A 27,272-nucleotide genomic window follows, 5' to 3' on the forward strand; every position below is an offset into this window, starting at 1 on the left:
TTTATGAAAACTATATGTTTTTAGATTTTTATCATTTGGGGGAAAATAGGTCAGTTGATATAGCCTACCATTGTCACTACCTAGAGAAAATATATGGAAATGCATATATGGAAGGGGAAGTCGGGTCATAAGGTGACACTTAATGCCTTCAGAAGTAAAATGATACCTCGAATGTCCTCAAATCATACACTGGTATTAAGAGGACAATGATCTCCAGTAAACCACACGGGCAAAACAAACAGTTGGAGCTTGTGATATCAAGACTGACCTTTGGAAGCAATTGCAATCCATAAACAGATGAACAATAGGCAGTGCTCAGAGTTTTATCTGCCTTTTTTCAGACCACACGTGGGATACACACATTCTAAATGTTATGCGAATGTAACCTAGTATTTTCTGAAAGTAAACAGATTCCTGATTGGGTTGAATATGCACATTCATGTAATTGGTCTGCATGTGAAAATGTCATAAGTCTGCTAATGTAGCCTGTTACACATACACAGAAATGGCAAAATAAACGACAAAATGAAAGGGAGACAATGGGGCATTTGGATCAGTCAAAGGAATAAAACAAAATGAAATGACGGAAATATGTACAATATAAATTTTTTTGTACAGTAAAATATTTTTTTGTTACTATAGTCCTGTGTCATCCTCGTGGTGAATTATTAGTACTTTGATAAAACATTGAACACAGATGTGTCTTCAGGGGTCCATTCTTAATTTGAGAAAACATGATGCAAATGTTTATTATTCATTTGCAGGTCAAATTTGCTTCAAAGTTTTGAAGTGTTTTAGAAAACGGCATGGCAGTGCATTGTATTTGGTGACATGCAGTATTCTGGATTTTTCTATAGCAGCACTGACGGATGATTGATTACTAAGTCTGAAGCACACCACCAAACCGTGCTAGCGTTAACTGGCCGTTGCTTCTTCCTCATTCATCCCCTCGGTTTCATCAATGTAAGGAATATCCAGATGGTCAAAGCTACCGCTGAATGTTTTGTTTCCATCCACGGTGTGCGAGGGGGAAGCGGCGAAGCACTCGGGGGGCTTGATGGCGACGTCTGGCCCGCACTTGGCTTGGCTCGTCAGGTCCACCGCCGGCTGTGCGCTCTCCTTTGCTGCCCCTGGAAGAGAATCAATGTCACATGATGCGATTGGTCTTTTACGGTTAAAGCAAGTGGATGCACTCAATTTAGAGCAAACGCAGGTTAGTTTACTTTAACTCTAAATTTTGTGAATATGGAAATACTTTCGTGATGAATTAAAGTGGAGGGTGTCAATTGAAAATTAGGAAAAAGGATGCATTTTGGGGGGGATCATTTTTAGGAAAGTAAGCATTTTTTTGCGAGAAAAAAATAGTACCGTATTTTCACGACTATACGGCGCATTGTATTTTTAGCCGCAGTGTCAGTAACGAGTGCTATTTCTGTATTTGACACACACAAAAGACGCACCGTTTTTATAGACGCAGCCTGGCATGGCAAAACATACACCACCTTAAACATACACGCTACACCCACACGCTAAAAACACGTTTTTTAAAAAGGCAACGGAAGAAAAACTGAGTTCGCTTGTACTTGAGCCATTTTACAATGTACTCACGTCATCATCACCCACAAATCCATCAAAGTCCTCATTTTCTGTGTCCGAATTGAACAATTGTCCAAATGAGTCATCGAAAACGCTGAGTTTTATACGTTCGTCCAGGCGGCCACAATCCATTCCCAAATAGTAGCTAGCTAGTAGCTAGCGTAACTATTCCAAGCTGCTTTCCATGCTTCGTAAAGCTGTGTTGATGTCGATGTCCAGGCCACAATCCATTGGGTGTATTGACAAAAGAACTATATATCCCAGCAGTCACTGCGCAGTACTATTTCCACGGGGAAAATAGTAGAGTCGGGGGCTGCTTGCCGTAGTTGTGAGAGCTGTAGAGGATGGTGTACCCTATCGACTGATTTATTTGATTTTATCGTGATAACAATTTTAGTATTGGTCCATATATAAAGCACACTGGATTATAAGGCACCCTGTATTTTGGAGAAAATGTAAGACTTTTATGTGCGCCTCCTTACTGACCTTCCAAATCCAGACCGTTGAGCCGGTCGTCCAGACTTTCATTGCTCATGGAGGATGAGGAGTCCAGTATCTCATTGTCGGAGTTTTCCTGCTCCAGATCAGGCAACCTGCAGGCCAGGTCTAGCCTAGAAAAGTATTTCACAAAGATTCCAAATACCCGCGAGGAAAGTGAGCGAGCGTTGACTTCTTACTTCTCCTGCTTAATGGAGCGGATTCTTTCGATGAGAGTCCTCTCCTCCGAATCTGTCTCGTCAGGAACTTCCAGTTCCACTTTTTCCACAATCTGCAGAGGGGCGAGAAAAAGACATTGATCATGTTACAACGTGAGCTTCGGTCAGCAAGATAGTTATTACCGTGTTTTGTCTTTTCAGCTTCAGTTGATTGACAGCCAGGGCCTCGGCGTACTCCAACTCTTGGATGTTCTGCAGTTTTTCCTTGTAGCGCCTGAACTGCTCCGAGATGAGGATCTCCACGCACCTGAACGTATAATGTATAAATGTACGGTATTTTTCAGATTATAAATCGCACCAGGCAAAGAATACGCCATAAAAAAATCTGATTAGAAATCGATCAAAAGCCGTAAATATTCAGTTTTTTTATAGATCTAAAACAATGTTTATTTGAGCTTTTTTTTCTTAATGAGGGAAAAGAATTTTAATTTAGTTTTTGATTTCAAAAGGATTTTTTTTTAAAATTATGTTCAATATTAAAGTAGAAAACTGAAAATATTTTTATATATTTATTGTTCGATTTTACAAAAGGCTTTTTGAATTAAAAACACAAAAAGAAAAAAAATGGATGAACAAAATGCAATTATTGATTCAAAAAGAGTAAACTCAGGAAATATAATATACATCTATAATCTTCATTTGAATTTGATCCTAAAACAGAAAGTCACCACTCATGATTAACTTTCTCGGACCGGATAAAATGATGCAGTGGGCCAGATTTGGCCCCCGGGCCACCACTTGGACACATGTAGTAAAATGGAACACAACAGACTAAAAAGGCATCTGTTAACATAAGTTTTTCAGATATTTATATCCTAAAAAAAACATAACAGCGTGTTGGGGGTCAGAAAGAAAAAAAAAACTGTCGCAAGCCCAGCCAAATTATGAAAAAAAAGTGCGACTTGTAGTTTGGAAAATACGGTCAATGTGGAAATGAAAAATGCAAATATGATGAAAAGCGTGACTCACGTGGTTGTCTTAGCCACGTCCTTCATGCCGAGGAAGGGGTCGTCCGAGTCGGGGGAGCGCAGGATACACGGCGCAAAGACGATGGCGAGGGATTGTGATGTCATCTTGTTGGATTCTTCCTCCTTGGCCACGCTGAAAACCAAACACACATCTGTGCCATCACTAATAGCCCTTAAAAATGGCCCCTAACAAATGCGCAAAATTCCGTTTTTTTTTTTACCGGACAAGGTGGAAGATGAGCCGCTCCAGCGTGTTGTAATTGGCAAGCGGAAGTTCGTCCACTTTTTGGTACACGGCTCGTATTCTTTCGGCTCTCTCTGGGAACTCTGCAGACCGAGAACCAAGACCACCCATTAATCAAGTTCCTGAACGATAGAACAGTGTAAAGTACTTTTTTTGTGGTGGATATGATGGACTCACCCACAGCATGCAGGAAGTCACTATAGAGAGAAAAGGTCATGAGCGGGTCAGGCAGTTCTCGGAGCCAACGTTTCACCAGGCCCGTGATTGTGTGGATGGGGTAATTCTCCAGATTTGCCGCCTCGGGGTCTAAAATTAAACCACAATGAGGATTCCATACCTGTCAACCTCTGCCGATAACTGCCCTTATAAATGATTATGATTCCCCTTACAAACCCCCAAAAAACCTTACAAACACCGTACGGTAATCATTGTATAAACGGATTAAAATCCCGGAATATTCAGTTTTTTATAGATCTAAAACAATGTTTATTTTAGCTTTTTTAATATATATTTTTAGATTTTACAAAATGATTTTTGAACTAAAAACACAGAAAAAATGGATTAAAAAATTACAATTATTGATTTAAAAGGGGGAAAATCAGGAAATTTGATATACATCTATACTCTTCATTTTAATTTGATCCTAAAACAGAAAGTTGGCCAGATTTGGCCCCCGGGGGGCCACTTTGACACATGATTTAGAGCACGTGTCAAAGTGGCGGCCCGGGGACCAAATCTGGCCCGCCGCATCATTTTGTATGGCCCGGGAAAGTAAATCATGGGTGCTGACTTTCTGTTTTAGGTGTATATTACATTTCCTGATTTTCCCCCTTATAAATCAATAATTCTAATTTTTTAATCCATTTTTTCTGTGTTTTTTCAAAAATCATTTTGTAAAATCTAAAAATATTTTTAAAAATTTAAAATAAACATTGTTTTAGATCTATACAAAAACTGAATATTCAGGGTTTTTAATCCAGTTCTAAATATTATATCTAAAATGGTCCGGCCCACATGAAATCAAGTTGACGTTAAAGCGGCCCGCGAACCAACCCGAGTCTGACACCCTATTCCCGATGGAATAGTCACATTTTTAAATGCAGCTTTAGATGGCTCCATCACTTGAGTCTTACCCAACTCCATGATTTGATGGAGCTCCCGGGCACGGCACGCCGAGCCTGATTTGCGGTAGATGCCTTCGGTGTAGAGGCCGTTCATCTCCACGTACATCAGCATCAGCTCCACCACCTTGGGCACGGGGTTGGCCTTGCTGGTCAACACGCACACGTGCACCCCAAAGTGAAGACCACCGGGAACGCTTTCATCCTGGCAAACGGAATTAGGACACCTATCACACACGTTTTTAAAAACATTTATTATTATTTTAACGGTTTCTTACCAGCCTGGCACAGCGTGTTGAGCAGTCAGTGATGATTTTGTTCAGGCATTTCTTGTGACAAATTAACTTGCATGCTAAAAACGCAAAAACAAGAGTCATTATAATTTGAATGACCTCATTGTCCAAAATGTTAGCTGAACAATTTTAGCTAATTATTTCAACATGTTTTATTGCCATAAGTGATAAAAGCAAATGACTAATTAAACCATTAGTTTTGGGTTTGGTGGTTACACTCTGATTTAATTGCATTTAATTACTTCATACGAGATGGTTTGCCATTAAAAAAAACATGCCCATAAATTTTGTATAATTATCTCTGCTAGTCGGGAAAACTAACAGAAAGCGGAGTTTAAGTATTTGGTGTCAAGATAATTGTTTTTTCACGTTAGTCAGTGAGAATGGCGTATATACTACTTTTCGTTGGCAAGTGGTCGTGCGTTATCCTATTGTGAGGAAATTTGTGTGCATCATTTTAGGAATATTTTGAAGGGAATACAAGAAAAAAACAACCCTCGATAGGTTGCATCTGAAAGTCAGGGTGGAGGCGGGGCTAATAGAGCCAACCCGGGAGAAGAAAGGTATCAAAATTTCAAACAAAATTAGAATTAAGTTTAGTGTAAGGATAGATTCAACTTATTTTTGAGTGTGTCTGCATCGTAATCCAAGTTCATTCAAATTTGTTCATGTTATGTTACGAGCGCGTTGCCGTGCAATGTTTTTTTAATAAAACTACTGTACATGCTGTAACTTTACTACTACACTAACATATATTACTGACAGATTTCAGTCCGACTTCTATTAAACAGATTTCAGTACTATTAAACCACTAGTTATTTGTTACTTTGTTAATAGATGGCGAATTAGAACAAATAAAAATGTTTTTCCAATCCAATATCCTGTTTTTGGTGTTTTTTCAGAGGGTTGGAACGAATTAATTAGTTTTTAGTTCATTTCTATGGGAAACGTTCATTTGAGTTACGAGTAAATCGACATACGAGCTCAGTCCTGGAACGAATTAAGCTCGTATCTCGAGGTACCACTGTACAGAAATATACATAGGTCTCCTCTCTGTGTTTTCTTCTAATATTTTTATACTCTTGTGTAAACCTACAACTGCACATGTAGGCTTTCTCCATTCCCCAGATGTAAGAGCCGCACAGGTCACATGACTGCATGATGTTGACTTGGTAGGTGCTGAAACGGTGATCAAGCGGACCGTCAGGCTGTCAAAACATCAATCAAGTCACTCATTTATCCAGATATATTTTCCCACTTGCCCTAAAATAATGGATACATTAGGCTTACGCATTTGTCCTTTTTCCTTCGCTTCTTTGTCGTCTTGGAAGCCTGAAGGAAGCCGGAATATTTTACGATTCGATTTTACGTCGTATGGAAGTGCGAGGCGGGCAGAAAGGTCACCTTGGCGGGCTCCGAGTCCATCCTCTTGATCTCGCCTCTGATGAAGCCATCTAGCACCGACTGGAACAAGTTGACCACCAGCGACACCTCGTTCTTATTCTTGGGGCCGGCCAGGGAGCTGACTTTGTGCTGGTAACCTTTCATCAGATCTTTGTAGCCGATCTGCGGTTTCTGTAGAGACGGAGAGGGGTTGATGGTTTCACACGAGGACGAGAGGTGAAGACGCCCGGTTGAGTACCGACCTGGACGGAGAACATGCCTTTGATGGTCTCTCTGAACTGCATGGTGGCCGTGAGGAAGATGCTCTCCGTTGGGGACAGATCTTTGATTCGTGTCCGCAAGTCGTTTACCTGAGGATTAAAAGGTTAAAAATAATTGTTTGTAAAAAGGTAAAATTGATTCATCGCCACAAAAGAAAAGCTACATTGACCAACATTGTCCTGTGTGCACTTTTAGCCAAGTCAGGGGTAAATAAGCTTGACTTCAAATTTAAAACTATTTAGCTCAGTTTTGCCACTTTATCTATAGGCTAATATTTTGGTTATATTTTTGTGTATTTTTTTTGGTATAATAGATATGGCATATATTTTTACATTTGCATATTCATGAATCATATTTGAGTTTTTTGTTTAGATTAGATAACTTTATTTATGCCATATTTGGGAAATTCACTGTCACAGTAGCAAGAGGGTGAGAATACAGACACAGAAAAAGACATGTTAGACATAAATAAATAGGTAATAAATAAGTTAATAAATAAATAAGCGTGTTGTATGAAATATATTATTTATTAATATTTAATTAATAAAAATAATATTATAATAATGATAATAAAATAAATTATTTTTTTAGAAATAAATAAATAGGTAATAATACACAACACAACACAATACATTGTGTTAATACACAAATAAGCGGGTTGCATGAAATATATTATTTATTAATATTTAATTAATAAAATAATATCATAATAATATTGATAATAAAATAAATTATTTTTTTAGAAATAAAGAAATATTATTTATTAATAAAAATATTATAATAATGATAATAAAATAAATATTTTTTTAAATAAAAAAAATAAAAAAGTAAAACAATTAATAATATTTAACATTCTCATATATTTGGGTGAATTGTTAAAATAATATAAAATATATTTGGACGGTGTTTCTCTTTTTTGGTCAATTTTGAATTCTTTGTAACTTACAATAATTGTCAATATATTTGTTTAAGTGGATAATGTATCGGGAATTACCAAAAAACAAATGAGTAAATACATAATAACAGCTGATACTGAAATAAAATAATTTAAAAAAAAAACTCAACTTACATCTGCCTACTTTTGACTGCAGTTGAATAAATATTATAAATGCCGATAACATGAAATTGGTATATATTTCATTGCTCCTCCTTACTTGGTTGCCGAGAAACTCGTCCAGGTTGCGCAGCTCTTTGGCGTCTTGGATCTCGCGCTCCAATGAAACATTCCAGTGCAAGGCTTGCGTTCTCCGGCTGATTTTGATGGTGGGGTTGCGTGCTATTTGCGCAGAGTTCTGGGCGGTCATCTTGTACGTATGAGTCTTGGAGATTGGCAAGGTCACTACAAGGGAAAAATCATATTTAAGTTGCCTTAAAGATGAATGCGCTGGTGTATCGACCTTGGATCATAACAGATGTAGAGATAAATCACAATATTTTGAGAGATTACTATAATATAAAAAATAAAAAATCGACATTTAATAGTAGTGTTGATAAATGAAAAAAAAATAAGACCACTGCCACAAAGTAGTATGCTTAAAGCGAGTCTCGTAAGTGGCCACTTGGGGGAAGCAAATTCGAAGCAAAATTTGTGGTTCTTTTGATTTAACTTCAGTGGCATATTTAAAAAGTCAAAGTACAATACTTTTACACACACACAAAAAATATGTATACACTTACCAGCTTTTTCTCGTGAAAGAAAATCATTGTTGGCAGGCAATTTCGGTGTCCGCTTGCGCAAAAATCGACTCAGAAACCAAATTCTGCAGCAAACAAAAACGTCATTCAGAAAGAAAAAAAGTTTTAAAAAATCATTCAAATAACTGAGGTTGTAATTTCAAAACGTGGTGTACTTTTCTGGGGTGGTGAGCGGTGATTGGTTAGCTCTCTGTGGTCCAGAATCTTCATTGGGGCTCCTGGAGGGAAGGCTGAATCGAGCCCCATCCGTCTCTGTAGGGTTCTATAATGTGGGCAAACGTGTCAATCAGGAAGGACAGATGGACAAAAATAAAAACCAAAGCAATCGGATAGTCCCACTAAGCGAATCCGGCCATTCCGCCACCACCATTGCAGCGTTTGCATGGCGTTTTAAAACCTTCACCATTGAATGCATCACATGCAAAACTGCGCCAAATGCTATTGTTTTAGCTTTCTCATGCATGCATGAGAAACAACAAAACGGAACATGCTTGTGAATAACATGCGTTTTCAAAACGATAAAAATGCTGGTTCTGACCTATTTTTTAAAATCATGCAAGAATTAGCCATTAAAGTATTAATCACTAATATAGTGATCATTTTTACTATATTAGTGATTAATACTTTAATGGCTAATTCTTGCATGCACAATATTTACTTTTCAAGTCAAATTGCATTACATCCTCCAAATTATTATTATTTTTTTTTTACAAACCCAATTATTTAACTCATTCTAACACAAGTCTGGAGGCCTGCTTTATGATTTTATAATTCATTGGCTACTTTTAAGAGCCATTTAAAATTGTTTTTATTTATGTTTTTAGTGACTTGGGGCTTATTAAACAAACATGACTTGATATTCCTGAAAAAGGTAAACACATACGCTACTTTAAAATTTGTTTTGTAGCAGTATCGTGTTTTTTATTTACATTTTTTCTTAAACTTGATGAGTTTGGAACAAAAAGACAGTCAAAAAAGAAGCATTTTCTTTTTTTTTTTCCATCTAAAAGCAGCAGGGGGCCCTTTTATGCTTCAGTCCCACAACAATGCGACCGTCCAATTCTATTTTGCCGTCATGCACATGCCAAGACGTGCGACAAGGAGTAGATCCATCTGCCCTAGTACCTTGACCTGAGATTTGAGGGCTCGGACGTCCACGCTACTGGCCGAAGTCTTGAGGGTGCTCGAGCGGGGGCTGAAGGGGGGCAGCGGAAAGCTCCAATACTCGCTTTCCTTGGAGCCGGCAAAGTTAATCATCAAGCCGCTGCGGGCGTAAGCTAACCGCCGCTTGCGCTTGCGACTTTTGCGCATGCGCACCCTGACCTGACGGGGGGATGGGGTGATGAAGCACTGTAAAGCTTGTGGACCTCGCGTGGTTTAAAGAAAACAATATAAGGAGACAATTAAAGGCTTTGTGAATTGTCACGTTACCTCGCTCGCAGGGGGCGAGCTGTCGGAGCCAGATGAGCGGATTTTGGACAGTTCGTCTGCTGACATGGACTTCCCCTTGTGCCTGGAGTGGACAGAAAAATAACATCCTTTCAAAAAAAAAACATTCTTCAAATATCACTAAGAAGCATCTAGTCCGTATATGTCAAGGATGTCAAAGTCGGGTTGGTTCGCGGGCCACATTAACGTCAACTCGATTTCATGTGGGCCGGACCATTTTAGATGTAATATTCAGATATAAAAAAATAAATTAAAAAAATCGGATTAAAAGAACTGGATCAAAAGCCCCAAATATTTAGTTTTTTATAGATCTAAAACAATGTTTAGTTGAGTTTTTTTCTCCTTTTGATCATTTGTTTTTCATTTCAAATAGAAACATTTTATTTTCATTATTATTAAGTGGAAAACATAAAATATTTGTATATATTTATTTTTAGGTTTTACAAAATGCTTTTTGAACTAAAAAAAACACAAAAAGAAAAAAAATGGATGAAAAAATTGCAATTACTGATTTAAAAAAAGGAAAAAATCAGGAAATGTAATATACATCTCTAATCTTTATTTGAATTTGATCCTAAAACAGAAAGTCGGCCCTCATGATTGACTTTCTCGGGTCGCACAAAATGATGCGGTGGGCCAGATTTGGCCCCCAGGCCGCCACTTTGATACCAGTGGTATATGTCATGAAAGCTGGAATAGAAATGCTTACTTGAAGTCATCCTTGCGTTTGTCTGTCCGCCGGTTCACTTCTGGACTGGACTCGTCGCTTAATCTTTCCCGCCACTTCTCGGCCTTCTCCTTAAAGTCGCCGCTGTCTTTGTAGCGCTGGAGAGAGGGGCTCTTGTTTGAGTGGGCGGCACCCGTCCCCACTCTGGAGTCCAAAGGCATAGATAGCGGGCGGTTGAGGGGCGGCGGGGAACCACGACCCCCTCGCCCGTCTCGGCCGTTGACGGTGTCGGCCTCCTGGAATCTATTCGGGCTCAGCTCCACTTTTTGTTGTCGACGCAGTCCTTTTCTTGACGCGCTGTGCGGCGGGATAAGTAATTTCATTAACACAAAAATATACAAATACAGTCTGGAAAATAAGGTACGGAGTTCTATATTTCCCTGAAATGCATAGGCTAAAAAAAATTACAAAAGTAATTGTTGATCTATTTTTTTGGTACTTTTGTACCGAGTGGTCAATGTGAAAACTGTTCTTTTCCAGATCAGATCTAGTTTGTGGACAATGTAAAAAGTTATTTCCAGATCAGATCTAGTTTGTTGAGAATGTAAAAACTGTTATTTCCAGATCAGATCTAATTTGTGGACAATGTAAAAACTGTTCTTTTCCAGATCAGGTCTAGTTCGTGGACAAAGTAAAAATGGTTAGTCCCAGATAAGATCTAGTTTGTGGACAATGTAAAAAGTTATTTCCAGATCAGATCTAGTTTGTTGAGAATGTAAAAACTGTTCTTTTCCAGATCAGATCTAGTTTGTGGACAATGTAAAAACTGTTATTTCCAGATCAGATCTAGTTTGTGGACAATGTAAAAAGTTATTTCTAGATCAGATCTAGTTTGTTGAGAATGTAAAAACAGTTCTTTTCCAGATCAGAACTAAATGTGGACAATGTAAAAACAGTTCTTTTCCAGATCAGATCTAGTTTGTGGATAATGTAAAAACTGTTATTACCAGATCCGATCTAGTTTGTGGACAATGTAAAAGCAGTTCTTTTCCAGATCAGATCTAGTTTGTGGATAATGTAAAAACTGTCATTATCAGATCAGATCTAGTCCGTGCACAATGTAAAAACAGTTCTTTTCCAGATCAGATCTAGTTTGTTGAGAATGTAAAAACAATTATTTCCAGATCAAATCTAGTTCCTGTCTCACCATCAGTGGCAATTTATGACTTTTAAGAGAGCCTACCTGGCTCGTGGAGTTCGACCTTCCGCCGCATCTTCTTTACTGCTTAGTTTGTACTCTTTTTGGGAACTCCTTAGCGAAATCCGCCATGCCAATTGGATGACCGAAGCGGCCTTGCTACGGTTCTCATGAAAGTCACGCCAATTCCTCTGGAACAAAACATCAGCGTGGTCACACTATCGACGACTGTGGGAAACCTGGCTTTGTGCGTGAAACTTACCTGTATAATGAGCGAGGCATCTCTCTTCTGCAGAAAGTGAATCCTCATCAGACACGAACGGAACCAACGCTGCAAGGTGATGATGCGACGCATCACTTCCTTGTTGACTGTGTCCTGTAGCACTTGCCTCTCTTTTTCTTTCAGGAAAACCTAGAATAAAACAGTAGCAATGGACAGGAAGTTATGAGAAACATTTACACTTTAAAAAAAAATAAAATAAAGGCTCAACTCACTTTGGTTTTCCCGATTCGGTAGTTGTTTTGATCCAAGCCCATCCTGGTGAACATCTCAGTGATGTGTTCGGGGGACTCGGTACCCTCTTTTGGAAGCAACATACGGAATTTTTCAACAAATTCCTGCAATCGAGAGATGGGCAATAGCTGTTTATGTACTGCAAGTCAGATATATAATCATAATACCAACGAACGCCCACCTTGAAAGTATATTTGGCATTATAGCCAGACTTCTGTACATCAACCATGCGTAGGAGGCCCGTGTAGCTTATTTGCTGGCGCACAAGTTCATCATCAAACTCGAATTCTCTCTAGAGAAACATGAAAAGAAATGATATAAAAGAATCCGTCCACAATTGAAGACAGATGTAAAAGTAACTTTGCGATTCTTAGAGAACTGAGACTGGATTGGGCAAAATCGTGGTCTGATTAGGAGTATGCAAAGTCTACCTTTTGCGCATTGGAGCGTAAGCAGAAAATAAAGGAAGGCTGCGCTTTTTGAACAGTGTCCATAAGCTTGCCGAGTGATGCCTGAAATAAAGGGAGAAGTGTTAAAACATTTCCATATGCAAGTTGTTCAATCAAAGTACCTCGAACTGTGTGCAAATGGTCGTGGTCGCAGATATGTGGGTGCGATCGTGCCCCACAATGCACTGGAGTGTGCGCAAATTCATAAGATTCTGATGGGAAAGGAAAACAAAAATATTGACGTCCACCAGAATTAAGAAATGACAATTACAACAACAAAAAATATTAGTTTACTTTTGGAATGAGTTGCTTCTGTCGACCGGCTCTTGTTTTCCTGTAGTTAACAGATTGTAGTATTTATTCACGCGTATATGTGTTGCTGTTTTGGTTAGCAACCGCGTTTAACAATGTCAATGAATTGAGGTCATTGAAGTTGAAACTAATCATTTGACCTACTTCCTCTTTTCAAAGTTGGTAAAAATGTCCTCAAAGACGTCAAGGGGATGTTCGTCCGAGCGATCAAAGGAGAAGTCCAGCGTATAGCTGTTGCTACAAATCAAACAAACAAACGATATATTTAGCATCTTGACCCTTTGTATTGGTTGCCATTGATGGCACAAGGCGTCCATTCCGCTTTGACCGGGAAAGGCCGGCAGTGACAACATCTAGGCCAGGGGTCGGGAACCTTTTTGAAAAAGAGAGTCATAAACAATTCCTATTTTCAAATGTTATTCCTTGAGATCTATACTCACAAAGTGAAAATACATGAAATTTTGTCGTCATTTTATCACTTTTAAAGTACAAAAAGTATCTGAATTCCTTTGACAAAGTTGTTACACTGTTGCTAATCAATGAACATCAATGAGTATCAATGAGAGCAGAAGACTAATGAAAAAAGAAATCAATGCCAGAGCCCTGACGTGACGTTGCTATTGGTGCTTTCGGTACTCAGCTATCTCACCACCGGCTTCCAAATTTTAGCTCAGAGCCATATGCACCCATCATAAGAGCCACATGTGGCTCCCGAGCCATAAGTTCCCTACCCCTGATCTAGGCTATCAATAGCACTGAAACGTGACCATTCAGGGCCAGTTTAAATGAATTGTATGTTCATCACGGCCAATGGCAGGCAACAAGTTAATAGTAGTAATTATTTTTTGAATGTATTTTCAAAATGTCTAAAAACTTATTTTTTAACTAAAAAAAATAGCCTCTTATTTATTGAATTTAAAAACAAGAAGCTCAAATATTCCAGAGAACTGCAATTATTCTCTTCATTAAAAATGAATACCATATATTTTCTTTTTCTAGATCACCAAATCAGGTATTATTGAAAGACTTGTACCTCGAAATTCTGTCCGTGTGGCTGCCACTCCGTTTCATGTCTTTGAGTGATTTGCGGGACGCATGTCGGGCAGCCACTGAGATTACAAAACAAAAGGATTACCCATGATGGTTAAATAAAAAAATGGATAAAGCAACCTACAATTTTCCAAACGTTTGCGTCCCAAGCTCTTGAATAAGGCCAAGATGCGGAGGGTGGCTCGGAGAACGCCCCAACGGAACACGGCCGCTGGACTGGAAGCAACTAGGTGATTCAAGAACGCCCGCTCGCTGCCTCGGAGAAGACATACGGCCTCTGGTTTCACGTGCTCCGTGTTTTTCGCTAGGAAACCCTAGAAGAACACAATCATAATGATGTTTAAACGTTATCAATGCATTTGTGTTGTGTACCTACAAAAAAGATGTTATAAATACAGTATTTACAGCTTAGTTAGAAAAAAATGAGGTAAGGTTCCCCATGCTAGCAGATTTTGCATCTTTTCAACAAGAATATTAACAATCAGTGGAAATTAAGACTCAGGGTTACCCAAGGTTGCAAATTTAGCATGAATAAAGGTCAATTGCAATACAAACCCTGAAATTCAGGGTGGAGGCGGGGCAAATAGAGCCAACCCGGGAGAAGGTATCAAATTTTAAAACAAAATTACAATTAGGTTTACTGTAAGGTTAGATGAACCTTATTTTTGAGTGTCTGCATCGTAATCCAAGTTCATTTAAATTTGTTTATGTTATGTTACGAGCACGTTGCCGTCTAATTTTAGTACTATTAAACACATTTTAGTACTATTAAACCACTAGTTATTTGTTACTTTGTTAATAGATGGCGAATTAGAACAAATAAATGTTTTTCCAATCCAATATCCTGTTTTGGGTGTTTTTTCAGCGAGTTGGATCAAATTAATTTGTTTTTAGTTCATTTCTATGGGAAACGTTCATTTGAGTTACGAGTAAATCGACATACAAGCTCAATCCTGGAACGAATTAAGCTCATATCTTGACGTACCACTGTAATATAAAAGAAGCTAGGCTCTGATCATGTATACAGTAGTTAAGCAACATATCTGTGGAATGGGAATAAAGTGAGGTTTCCCAGGCTTGTCAACCAAACAGTTTTGGAAAGTGTTTTATCGATATGATCATAAAAATCTTTTACAAATCTTATCTCACAAAAGCATGAAGCTAAGCTAGTAACACGACCAGCGAGGCAACAACAAAGATGAATCCACAATTCCTTATCTTAAAGAAAGCAAAATAGTGTGTGGGCTCACCTCTATGTTATACGTAACGCTGCCAGCAAAATGTCGAATGACAAATGACGATTCTCGGCTGACAGAGGCTGTAAACAGCGAGTCGTCTTTGAACTGCAACACTAACTTGTCCAGTAAAACTTTGTCAGTCACGTGAAGCAATCTAGCAAAAATGCAAGACATTTAATCACTGTAATAATCGTATATTCCCATTGAAAAAAAATGACCCAAACTGTGTTTTACTTGCTCTCCTCATTCAACGTGCTAAAGAGACCTTGACCGATAAGACGAATACATTGGCTGTTGTCACGGTACTCGACGTTTTGCCAGCTGATACCCTCGGCCTCATAATCTTCCTGGGAAATTGTAAACAATCAGTTACGCAAGAACATAAAAGAACGACCCCCCACGTGTGGCAAGGAAAGGCATTGGATAGATTTCCCTACTTGTTGACGAGTGTAGATTTGCTGGTTAATATAATACTGAAGCTTCTCATTGCCGTAGTTGATGCACAACTGATCAAAACGGTTTGTGCGCAGGTTCTCCAGGCCAAAAAGATCCAGAACCCCAATAGACAAACACTGAAAAAAAAAATCAACAGTGACAAGGCATCGTTTTTAAATGTAAACAAAGACTTAGCTACTTAATGCTAAATTATTGCATGGCTAATTGTATGTAGGGTAATTTTAGTTACAGTTACATGCTGTAATACACGTGTCAAAGTGGCGGCCCGGGGGCCAAATCTGGCCCGCCGCATCATTTTGTGTGGCCCGGGAAAGTAAATCATGAGTGCCGACTTTTTGATTTAGGATCAAATTAAAATGAAGAGTATAGATGTATATTACATTTCCTGATTTCCCCCCTTTTTAATCTATAATTGTAATTTTTTAATCCATTTTTTCTGTTTTTAGTTCAAAAATCATTTGGTAAAATCTAAAAATATATATAAAAAAGCTAAAATAAACATTGTTTTAGATCTATAAAAACTGAATATTCAGGGCTTTTAATCCAGTTCTTTTAATCCATTTATAAAATAAAATAAAATAAATATTATATCTAAAATGGTCCTGCCCACATGAAATCGAGTTGACGAACCAACCCGAGTCTGACACCCCTGCTGTAATACATTCCCAGGACTTAGCAAAACACAATATAAAATTGTTATACACAAAGCTTACGACAAGTTAAAAAAAAAGAATTAGCATTTTTTTTGCGTAGGAATTTAACCGACTTACAAAAACAGACTCATCCACGTCCCGCCTGTTGAGCATAGCATGGTTTATGCGAAGAACAACCCAGTCAAACAGAACGGTGTACAAAGACGTAGACATGGAGTCCCTTGCTTCCAAGGCCTGAAAAGATTAAATAAATTCAATAAACTTTACCATACAATATCAATTAAAAAAAACATCTTACCAAGGATATTCTAGTATAAAAAGAAATCTCATCACACTTAAAAACTACAATTTCAGTTAGACAAGAACCCTAATTTTGAGACAATTTACTTGTTCCTTTTGAAAAAGTTTTAATACGCAAAATTTAATTGTTTACCTCCTGTAGCGTGTACGGTGAAAACACTGTCCCATTGCTGCACAAGATTCTCTTCTCCATTAAAGTCTTCACCAGCAGCTTTTTTTTCACCTGGAATAAAAAATAAATTAAATTAATTGTTGGCAATTATATGCAAAAACAACACTTTTTTAAAAAAAACATACCTTGAGTAAATCTGTCAAGGTGGTCAAAACGTGAACCGGCCCCACCTCGACCTCATTATTCTCCAATACGGTAAAGGTCACGTTGCCCAAAAGCAAGATGGCCGAGAGGGTGCAAAAAATCCTGCACACATGAAAAAAAATGTCATTTAATGAATGTGAACATATTTTTTAAAAAGACTACAGACATTTTACCGGCTAGTCAATTTACGTCATTATTGAGAAGAAGAAAAAAAGAAAGCCTGAAACTGGCTGTCAAACATTCCACATTTTTCTCCAACTTGGTCTTTGCGAGCTTGGACTTGTCTCTGAAACTATAATACATACACGGCTAGAAACTAGTAGGGGTGAAATGAGTCACTCCCTTTCCTCTTCACATTGCTCTAGCATTTGAAAATGTCAATTCTAATTGAAGGAGCTTTTAATTATAGTTTTACTCATACTGTTGTTGGCTTTTTTTGTCCTAATTTCTTCACAACTCGAGAAAACACGCATGTTGAAATAAAATAACCTGCAAACCATTTTATTCTGTTTATTTAAATATGTCCCATAACTATGCTCATATCTAAAAACACATATTTGTGTGTATGTCAGGTCATTATTCCTAATTAAAATGAAATTAAGACATTGTATGCCCCCCTTTAAAAACAATGTTAGTTTTTATAATCATAAAATAACACTATAATATTCTACTTGAATAAAACGTAGTACAGTACAGTAATGGCATTAATCAAATGTAATGGAAAAAAACTGTTGGCAAAACTTTTATTCTGCTTCATTTGTTTGTCTTTATTGTTTATTTATGGGTTGAAGCATTGATATAAAACGTATTAGTGGGCATTACTGCTTGCTGTTTTCTATATTTATACAGCAGGGTTGAGCCTAGCAAATATTAGGGATTAGGAATATTAGCAGAAATGCAACTTTAAAAGTGTACATACTGTTTTTTGGTGGAAGGCAGGAAACCGACCATCTCCATGGCTTGATTGAGTCTCTTGTACTCCTGCACAAGCTTCTCTTCATTGTCCAAGCCACGATCTTCCTGAGTGACAGAAACTTTATGAATATCTCCTAAATTTCCTCATTTTTTAAGTCATTCTTCCCTACATTGACGTTAAAGCTTCAACTCCCGCGTCCACGTGGACACCGTTGCCAACCACAACAGTAGCTTCTGCCAAAAAAACTTGTCCAAACTAGTTCATGTAAAACCACCCTACATTTCCTTTTACCATATTCCAAATACAGTGGTACCTCGACCTGCGATCAGCTCTACCTACGACATGCTCGAGATACGATGAAAATTTCGATCGAAAAATTCCCCCTAGATACGATCAAAATTTCTAGATACGATCAAAATGTCTAGATACGATCAAAATTTCTAGATGCGATCAAAATTTCTAGATACGATCAAAATGTCTAGATACGATCAAAATGTCTAGATACAATCAAAATGTCTAGATACGATCAAAATGTCTAGATACGATCAAAATTTCTAGATACGATCAAAATTTCTAGATGCGACCAAGACAGGTGGCCATGGCACTGTCTTGCCGCACCTCTTTCGTGTATAACAGATATCTACGAGCACTGAACACTTTCTTTCGCCTACACAGACCAGAAAACGCACAACGCGCATGCGCGGGCAAAAAGAGGCCTTTCTGGGTAATGAGGTATACTTGTGCACACAACACCGATAGCCAATGGCACCCTTTCTCAGAATAAAACTTCATTACCCACAATCAATACGTGGGTAGGCTGTTATTCCTTCCTTAGCCTGTTAGCTCCCGCGATCGCTCATTCAAGACTACTTCTCGTTGGCAGGTGGTCGTGCGTTATGCTATTGTGAGGACATTTGTGTGCATCATTTTGGGAATATTTTGAAGGGAATACAACAGCAAACAGCCCATCGATAGCGAACGTGAGGGTGGAGGCGTGGCAAACAGTTAACCCGCCCAGAACGAAGGTAAAAAAATAAAAAATAAAAATTAGAATTCAGTTTTGTGTAAAGTTACATTAAACGTATGTTTGAGTGTGTCTGTATATTAATCCAAGTTAATTTAAATTTGTTTTTTCGGTTACGAGTGCGTTGCCGTGGATAAAGTCCACCCCCCCCCCCCCCCCCCGCCTCCGTGTATGTCGCTGTCTCTCCCCTCCGCGAAATGCGTCTGATTTTACTTCTATCAAACACATTTTATTGCTATTAAACCACTAGTTATGTGTTACTTTGTTAATATATGTCGAATTAGAAGAAATAAAACATTTTTTCCAATCCAATATCCTGTTTTTGGTGTTTTTTCAGAGGGTTGGAACAAATTAATTTGTTTTTAATTAGTTCATTTCAATAGGAAAAGTTCGCTCAAGTTACGAAAAGCTCGACATACGATCTCAGTCCCGGAACGGATTAAGATCGTATGTCGAGGTACCACTGTACATTTTCAAGAGAGTTAAATTCGGGTCACTTCGACTCGCAACCTAATCACCTAATTTAGACTTCAGATACAAACCAAATGATTACGTCGTTCTCTGCTCAAAACATTCTGTTCTCTAACCACTGTTAGTTTTAGATAAGAAAGCTGAGATTTGGGAAGATTTTCCAATTGTAGCTCAGTCGACGCATGATTAGAAATGGCTAGATAGGTCCACATTTTGCCATAACATCAAGCCACTCCTGTATTAATGTACATAAGTACTGATTTCCTTATTGAACGACGACTTATGTATTCAGTGCAATTTAATGTCCTACTTTAACCAGCAAAAAAACAAAGGTACCTGCTTGAGGTAGACATAATCCTGAGGTGCTAACAGACTAAACTCCTCCCGCTCATCTTTAGACGCGCCCGCCAGCAGGTAGTAGAAGATGTGGAAGTTCCTATAAAAAATAAAATTAAAAAAAATCATCAATTCATCATTTTTTGGTGATTTTTAGTCTTAGTTTCGCTTTCATTCAGAGGGTCGTTATGTCTGCCAACTAAGCTGCCAAAATTAACCGATTAATGAATTGAAAGCTTTTTTGATGGTGCTGAACGATAGATAATTTTTGCACATTCAAATTGATAAAAAAAAATTCTCTTTGAGCCATAATAGCAAATATAGATTTTTGCAATTGTTTTAATCGGAAATATTAAATCTGTCATATGTTTTAATGTTTAGTTTTTTATTTAAAAAGGAAAATGGCAAATTATTCTGTTTATAAAAAAAACAAATTTTAGATGTATTAAGATTTGTTTTAATTGTATTAAAAGAACTGGATCAAAAACTGAAAATATTTATTCGAGCTTTTTTTGTAGTAAGGGAAAATATCTTTTAATCATCTGTTTTTAATTTCAAAAGGAAACTAAATATTCATTAATTATGCCCAATAGTAAAGTGGAAAACCGAAAATAATTTTATATAATCATTTTTACATTTTGAAAAATGCTTTTTGAACAAAAAAAACCACAAATTTTGGTTTTAAAAAATGCAATTATTGATTGAAAAAGGGGAAAAACTGAAAATATTCCCTATTCATCAATAATCTTCATTTAAATTTGATCATAACACAGAAAGTCAGGACTCATCATTTACTTTCTCGGGCCACACAAAATGATGCGGCGGGCCAGATTTGGGCCGTGTACCACCACTTTGACACCAGTGAGTTAGTGAATATCTTTTATAATGACGTCATACTTCTTACCATTCGCCCTTATCTCTGTGAACCAGTCGGCACTTTTCCAGTAGATACTTCTTGATAACTGCCCTAAAGATAAAAGAAAGAAGTAAAAGTTTATCGCATTCCTTGGGGGGGGGGGGGGGGGGGATTGGGGAACCCTTACGGGCGACCGCTCACCCTCGGATGACGCCGCTCTCCAGGTAGTTCAGCTGGATGAATTTCCCAAAGCGACTGGAGTTGTTGTTTGCGACAGTTTTGGCATTGCCAAAAGCCTGTCATGGAAAAAAATGAGCTTGTTTTGAAATACAAAATATAGTTATCTAAAATGTTGAGGTGCAATTTAATGGCTGAATTAAACATTTGGTGGGCAAAACGTAAGGGAAATTTGGGTATCATTGTGAGACACGGGAAAATGTTATGTAGTGTGATTCATTTGATGAATATTTGGGGGTTAAATTTTTGTGTGGGATAGGATTTATGGCAGAAAAAGATGAAATAAAATGGAAAAAATACTATTTAAAAAAAGTAAATAATTAACACTGGCCAATTTAGTTTGAAGTGAAAATGTGATTAAAATCCGCATTTTTGAAAGCACACCTTTTTCTCCCAAAAATTTAATTGCAGTCTCATGTCTCACAAAGAATGTTCTCCCAGGCTTATGTGGGTTTCCTCCGGGTACTCCGGTTTCCTCCCACATTCCAAAAACATGCATGGTCGGCTGACTGGGCACTCTTAATTGCGCCTAGGTATGGTTGCGAGTGTGCATGGTTGTCCTTTGTCTCCATTTTTCCCCTGTGTGAACACAGTCAGTCAATCTAAGACTCAAATAGTCAAAGAAAGTACGTTTTCTTCATTCCAGCGGCGAGATTGCTTCGGGTCGTGTCTTAACAGGCAAATGAATGGCAGTCAGCTACTGCAGAACAGAGCACTCACGATACACATTGGCAGCTAATGTACACAGAATCTCTGGAATGTTTGACTTGGATGCTTTCGTCTTTCCAATTGCGTGATTGTAAGTGGGCTATGCGGGAATAAAGATGATGTGAGACAAAGTTTCCATCAAAGGTCACCAGTGTAACATTTATGTTCCAATCAAATGATGGTGATCGTCGACTAAATAAAGTGGCGTCTAATGTCGTTAATGTCTTAATATCGCTACATAAACAATAATCGTTAGTCTTTGTCTCGACAAAGACTGACGATTATTGTTTATGTAGCGATATTAGTCCTGAATTTTTGAAAATAAACACCCTGTAGTCTTGAATAAATGGCAGGACTTTGTTCTTCTTGGTTTAAAATGGAGTTCTGTGCTTTACTTAATCAGTAAAAATAACAGAAATGGAAAATACATAATCAAAACCATTTTTTCTAAGCTACGATTTCCACGAAAATATAGGATGAAGCAAGACATATCCAGACTTTAGACGCTTCAAATTCTCCAAATTTTCATTACACTTTTAATTACAATTAATGTCACTATCGTATTTTGCGGGCCTTTAGACGAGTAGAATATTGAGTTAATCAACCAACAACCATCGCCAAAGCATGAACTTGACGACCTTGCAAACTATCATTTTGTTATTTTCCCAATTTATACAGCTACGAAACCAGAGCAGGAAATAAAATACAAAAAAATCCATTCAAAAAAAATCAAGTGGCCAGAAATCTGAGTGGATTAGCATTCGGCGTCAAACCTGGCCTAGCCTGTTTTGACACGTTTCACCTTCCCTCTGTGGTGTTACCTCTCCAAGACAACGCCCTAGACATTCCCACCGTGGAGCTAGCTAGTTAGCTAGCTAGCTTCACACTCTCTCACACACCCACGACACAACTCAATGGACAGCTAGCAAGAATCATGGCGACAAGGGGGAAATCCTCACAATTGGGTCAGAGATAACGCTGTAAAACAGTCCAACTAAGTCGTAAACAAGACAAGAGACCGACACAGATTGGAATCCGATGACCCTGTTCCCTTACGCTTCCACTTTAGTCCTAAACGTGATTTAATTATAATATCTCCGGCTTAAGGCCACACCACAGGCGGCGTCTTATAATGCCAATCCAATTCTTCCCACTGAATAACTCTGCAAGGAACTTGAAGGCAAATCCTGATAAAATATCACATTAGTTGCTTCTAAGCTTAATAATGACTCAGCAATTTTTGAGGCTATCACATACAGGAAATACAAACGAGGTTTCCTGTACGTGTGCACTGTTTGGGAGCAGAAGTGATCAAAAAACTGGTAAAAATAATAAAAAAGAGGATCTGAGTCAAGAAGGTATTTACCAATGTGTAAAAATCAGTACTTGCGACGAGTTGCTGATTAAGATGAGAAACAAAACAATGGAATTTCTAATATTTCTTCTTGCTTCTATTGTACCTCTTTTTGATTGTATTTGAAAAATGGAACGCATTGTTTTCTTTATATAATGCATTATTTTCCAGGATTCTGTTGGAATATGCTTCCTTACATTTTGTATTATTACGTGTATTGTTATTATTATTACTAGGAATCTGTCATTTTCTTTTATTTCAATCCAGAATTATTGCATTTTGAGCAAGTCTTTATCATTAATTTCAACAATTCATTCATTTTCCATACGGCTTCTCCTCATAAGCCTCACAGGGGTGCTGGAGTCTATCCCAGCTGACTTTGAGCACCAGGCGGGGGACACCCAGAATGCGTGGTTAGCCAATAGCAGGGCACAACGAGACAATCAACCAATCACTCATAGCTAGGGGCAATTTAGTGTTCAACCAGCCTACCGGGCATGTGGGAGAAAACCGGAGTACCTGGACAAATCCCACGTAAGCCCGGGTCGAACATGCAAATTCCGCACAATGAGGACCCACCTGGGATCGAACCCTCAATCTCAGCACTGTGATGCAGACTCGCTAACCACTCCATCACCGGGCCACTCACTCAACAACAACATGATACAGTGGTACCTCGACCTAGGATCAGCTCTACCTACATCAACCAGGAAACGCACAACGCGCATGCACGGGCAAAAAGAGGGCTTTCTGGGTAATGAAGTATACTCATGCACACAACACCCATAGCCAATGGCACCCTTTCTCAGAATAAAACTTCATTACCCACATTCAATACGTGGGTAGGCTGTTATTCCTTCCTTAGCCTGTTAGCTCCCGCGATCGCTCATTCAAGACTACTTCTCGTTGGCAAGTGGTCGTGCGTTATCCTATTGTGAGGACATTTGTGTGCATCATTTTCGGAATATTTTGAAGGGAATACAACAGCAAACAGCCCATCCATAGCGAACGTGAGGGTGGAGGCATGGCAAACAGTTAACCCGCCCAGAACGAAGGTTAAAAAAAAAATAATAATAATAATAGAATTTAGTTTTGTGTAAAGTTACATTAAACGTATGTTTGAGTGTGTCTGTATATATTAATCCAAGTTAATTTAAAAGTGTTTGTTCGTTTACTAGTGTGTTGTTGCCGTGGATAATGAACGGATCAAGATCGTATGTCGAGGTACCACTGTAATTCTAAAAAAAAAAAATACTTCATGCTGGTTCTCTCTCGAACGCGTCAATTGACCAACCTGCAGCACGGGGCTGGCGCCGAGGATGGCGCGCTCCATGCCGCTGCAGTACGTCTGCTGGCTGAGCGCCGTCAGGCAGTGCACCAAATAACTGCTGCTTTCCGTCTTCCCCGAACCGCTTTCCCCGGACATCACCATGCACTGGTCCACCTTGCGGTTCAACATGGCCCTGTACGCTCGGTCGGCCATGGCGAAAATGTGCGGGCTGAGCTTGCCCAGCGGCTGGTTCTCGTACATCTTCACGTACTTTGGGTTGTAGTACATCGGCAAAAACTTGTTGGGGTTGAGCGCGAGCAGGACGTCGCCGGCGTACGTGTAGATTTTGCGCTTGAGGAAGCGTCGCCGTAAAACCTCCACCACGGCGTCCTCGGTCACGGCGGGGAGGTGGCAAAGATCATTGAGGTCCTTCTCGGGTTTTTCGGCCTCCTCCAGGGCGAAGTAGTACCCGCCGCTCTGCGGGCGAACCTTCTGGGCCTGCGGGGGCCACGAGAGGACCATCGCCAGGGGGAAGTCGTCAACCCGCAGCCGCCGCTCCTCGCCGCCGCTGGACCTCACCTCCAGGAGGTTATACCGGATGCCCGCATCCAGTCCCAGCGTGGCCACGGTGTTGGAGACCACCGCCCCGGCCGTGTCTCCGGCGGCCACTTGCATTGGGCAGTTGGCAGGAGCATCTCGGGATACTCTTTGGTAAATCTGCACCACACGGGTCTCGCCATCAAAATTGCTCATCCTGACAGAAGGAAGGAGAAGACATATTGAAGACATGGTTAAAAAAACGTCACAAAATTGTGAAAAGAAAGAAATGGGGGTGACAGGTCAAAATGTAATGTGCAGTAATCCCTCGAATATTGCGGCTTCACTACATCGCAGATTTTTAGTAATGTAAAAAATGTATTAATTTTTTTAAGATGAAACTCGCAAGCAGAAGCCACTCCCACATCCGCCGCTTGCTACTAGGACTTAGCACTAAAGTAAAAACATAATAATAATAATTATATATACATATATATACATATATATATATACACATATATACATATATATATACATATATATACACATATATATACACATATACACATATACACATATATATACATATATATATACACATATATATGCACATATATATATACATATACATACATATACATATATATATATATACATATACATTATATATATATATATATACACATATATACATATATACATATACAGATATACATATATATATATATATACATATATATACATATACATATATATATATATATATATATATATATATATATATATATATATATATACATATATATATATATACATACATATATACATATACATATATACATATATATTTAAAATAGGGGTGACCCTACTTCACGGTTTTCCGTTTATCGAGGCCATGTCTGGTCTATTTTAACGGCGATAATCGAGGGATTACTGTATACATAAGTGCCAGAAGATAATTACGGTGAAAACAAATACTGCTATTGAAACATAACTAAGGAGTTCTCAACATGAATAGTTAGTGGACCAAATATTTAGAAAAAATACAAGATACTTTATGGACATTTGGTGTCTGTTTTAGTATTTCCACTTGCCACAGTCTGTTGTGGATTGAATTTTGTAAGGGCAGTTCAGTAATTGTCTATAAAACAATGTGTCATTATGTCGTTTCTTAGCCACTGGATTCAAACTTTCATAACATAATTGATATCAACTAAATCGGGTTTTATGGGGGGCAAAGAGGAGTGTTCTACTACTCTTTCAGTTTCAAGTCTAGCTTAGCCACCTGATGTCATCCTCCAACATGGTGCATAGTAAATATTTTTCACATGTTCAATTAGCAATTATCTGTTGCTTTAAAAAAAATGAATTTTACACTGTTCCACACTGTGTTTCCTTTTTTTGCTGTTGTACTGCTCGGGAGAAACTGAAAGCAACAACTTCTCCCTGACAAGTTAATAAATAATTTCAAGTTTAAACCGTTAAAATCCAATGATGTTTGTATTGACATAAACTGTATATAAATAAATTTGAACAGTACAGATTCGACAGATTTTTGACAGGCAATTTGACTATTGTTTTTAAGGTGGTGGGAGTTAATTGTAACATAAATTTTAAGGATCACTGGGTATGCTGTAAGTTTTATGATTTTGATGACTTATTTACTCAAGTTTTGTTAAATGTAAGGCATAGAGTAAACAACTAGTCTTCCGGTGCCAAACGTTACTTTAGTAAGACAAACTCAAACACACATTCATAATCAACAACATTCGCTCAGGTAAAATATTCGAAAAAGTATATAGAGCTTACCTTTAAGAAAAAAACTTTTATTCCATCCTGAGAAAGCACTTCTGCCGATGTCTTTTTTTTCGTTCTGCATATATTTAGGAAAAAAATTGGAATACTTGACACGACGGAAGTTTGTTGGAAAACACAACAACTATCTTTACCTGCGTTTCCGAGTAAAGGTAGTCGAAGAATTCACTTGAAATGGAAAAAAGCAACTTACTGCTGCTTTAAAAAAATTTCTTTTTAGAAAAATGGGAAGTAAATCGGTGAGGTTTGGAGGATTTGTGTGACGTTCTCCTCCTGCTGCCGCTCGTCGTCAGAGGAAAGTTGAAATGTTACTTCCTACATTTACAAGTGCACAAGCACCCTCACTTTAGACATCTCCACGAGCTTCAGTTTACACTTCTGCTGCAATTTTCATCCAAGAAAACTTTAAAACGATTTCACAGGTGATCACAAGAGGTTATTCGCATAATAGTTGAGTTCTGAGAGAGTTTAATTGAGACAACGCGCAGGTTTGTGGCGTTACAGGTGAGCTTGTGGGCTCGCGCGCCCTCTAAAGGCAGGTAGGTGTTAATACAAGGTCCTCCTACCAAATATATGCTGAACAATTCAAAGTTTTATTTGAAGTAAAGTGACTTTTATTTGCCTGCATATGTAAAAAAATACAAATGATAACATGAACGTGATACAAATATTTATAGCAACAATTTCAATTTTTTTATATATTTTTTTTTATTTAATTGTGAAGATTTACAGGGAGGACAAAACCGCTAGCTAAAATATGAATTCAGTGGGAAAATGCAATAACTATTTTATTGTTGGACTCTTTCACAGTTATTTTTAGCCTTCAAGTCAGCTAGCTATCAAGCTAG

At 38.2% G+C, this 27,272-nt stretch overlaps 1 protein-coding gene across 1 annotated transcript; it reads right to left on the reverse strand.

Moving 5' to 3' along the window:
- Positions 1–307: 307 nt before the first annotated feature.
- LOC144085727 (myosin IXb) lies at positions 308–26,936 on the reverse strand. Its single transcript, XM_077615310.1, has 42 exons — positions 26,559–26,936; positions 26,419–26,482; positions 24,097–24,826; positions 20,705–20,799; positions 20,552–20,614; positions 19,648–19,747; positions 17,820–17,920; positions 16,882–17,002; positions 16,718–16,807; positions 16,402–16,518; positions 15,613–15,747; positions 15,410–15,522; positions 15,188–15,329; positions 14,062–14,251; positions 13,921–13,996; positions 13,032–13,124; positions 12,870–12,909; positions 12,698–12,787; positions 12,558–12,638; positions 12,308–12,418; positions 12,108–12,230; positions 11,875–12,024; positions 11,658–11,803; positions 10,457–10,771; positions 9,730–9,811; positions 9,424–9,621; positions 8,454–8,560; positions 8,281–8,363; positions 7,758–7,942; positions 6,585–6,692; positions 6,343–6,513; positions 6,229–6,270; positions 6,035–6,146; positions 4,924–4,997; positions 4,658–4,850; positions 3,702–3,830; positions 3,502–3,607; positions 3,282–3,413; positions 2,436–2,559; positions 2,274–2,365; positions 2,083–2,207; positions 308–1,130 (listed from the first exon to the last, which is right to left on the reverse strand). Exons 3-42 carry the CDS (start codon positions 24,823–24,825, stop codon positions 916–918), a joined length of 5,499 nt encoding a protein of 1,832 aa, XP_077471436.1. The 5' UTR covers position 24,826; positions 26,419–26,482; positions 26,559–26,936; the 3' UTR covers positions 308–915.
- Between the last annotated feature and the right edge of the window lie 336 nt (positions 26,937–27,272).

The sequence above is a fragment of the Stigmatopora argus genome, chromosome 12, assembly GCF_051989625.1.
Source record: "Stigmatopora argus isolate UIUO_Sarg chromosome 12, RoL_Sarg_1.0, whole genome shotgun sequence".
Lineage (NCBI taxonomy): Eukaryota > Metazoa > Chordata > Actinopteri > Syngnathiformes > Syngnathidae > Stigmatopora > Stigmatopora argus.

Bases quoted from the DNA above. Each gene is read 5' to 3' on its own strand.
- LOC144085727 (XM_077615310.1), bottom strand. From the start codon at position 24,825: ATGAGCAATTTTGATGGCGAGACCCGTGTGGTGCAGATTTACCAAAGA. The intron at 12,910-13,031 runs GTAGGTCAAATG...TGTTAACTACAG, and splicing joins ACCAACTTTGAAAAGAGGAA to GAAAACAAGAGCCGGTCGAC. The intron at 7,943-8,280 runs GTAAGTGTATAC...TTTCCCTTGTAG, and splicing joins TCTTTCACGAGAAAAAGCTG to TGACCTTGCCAATCTCCAAG.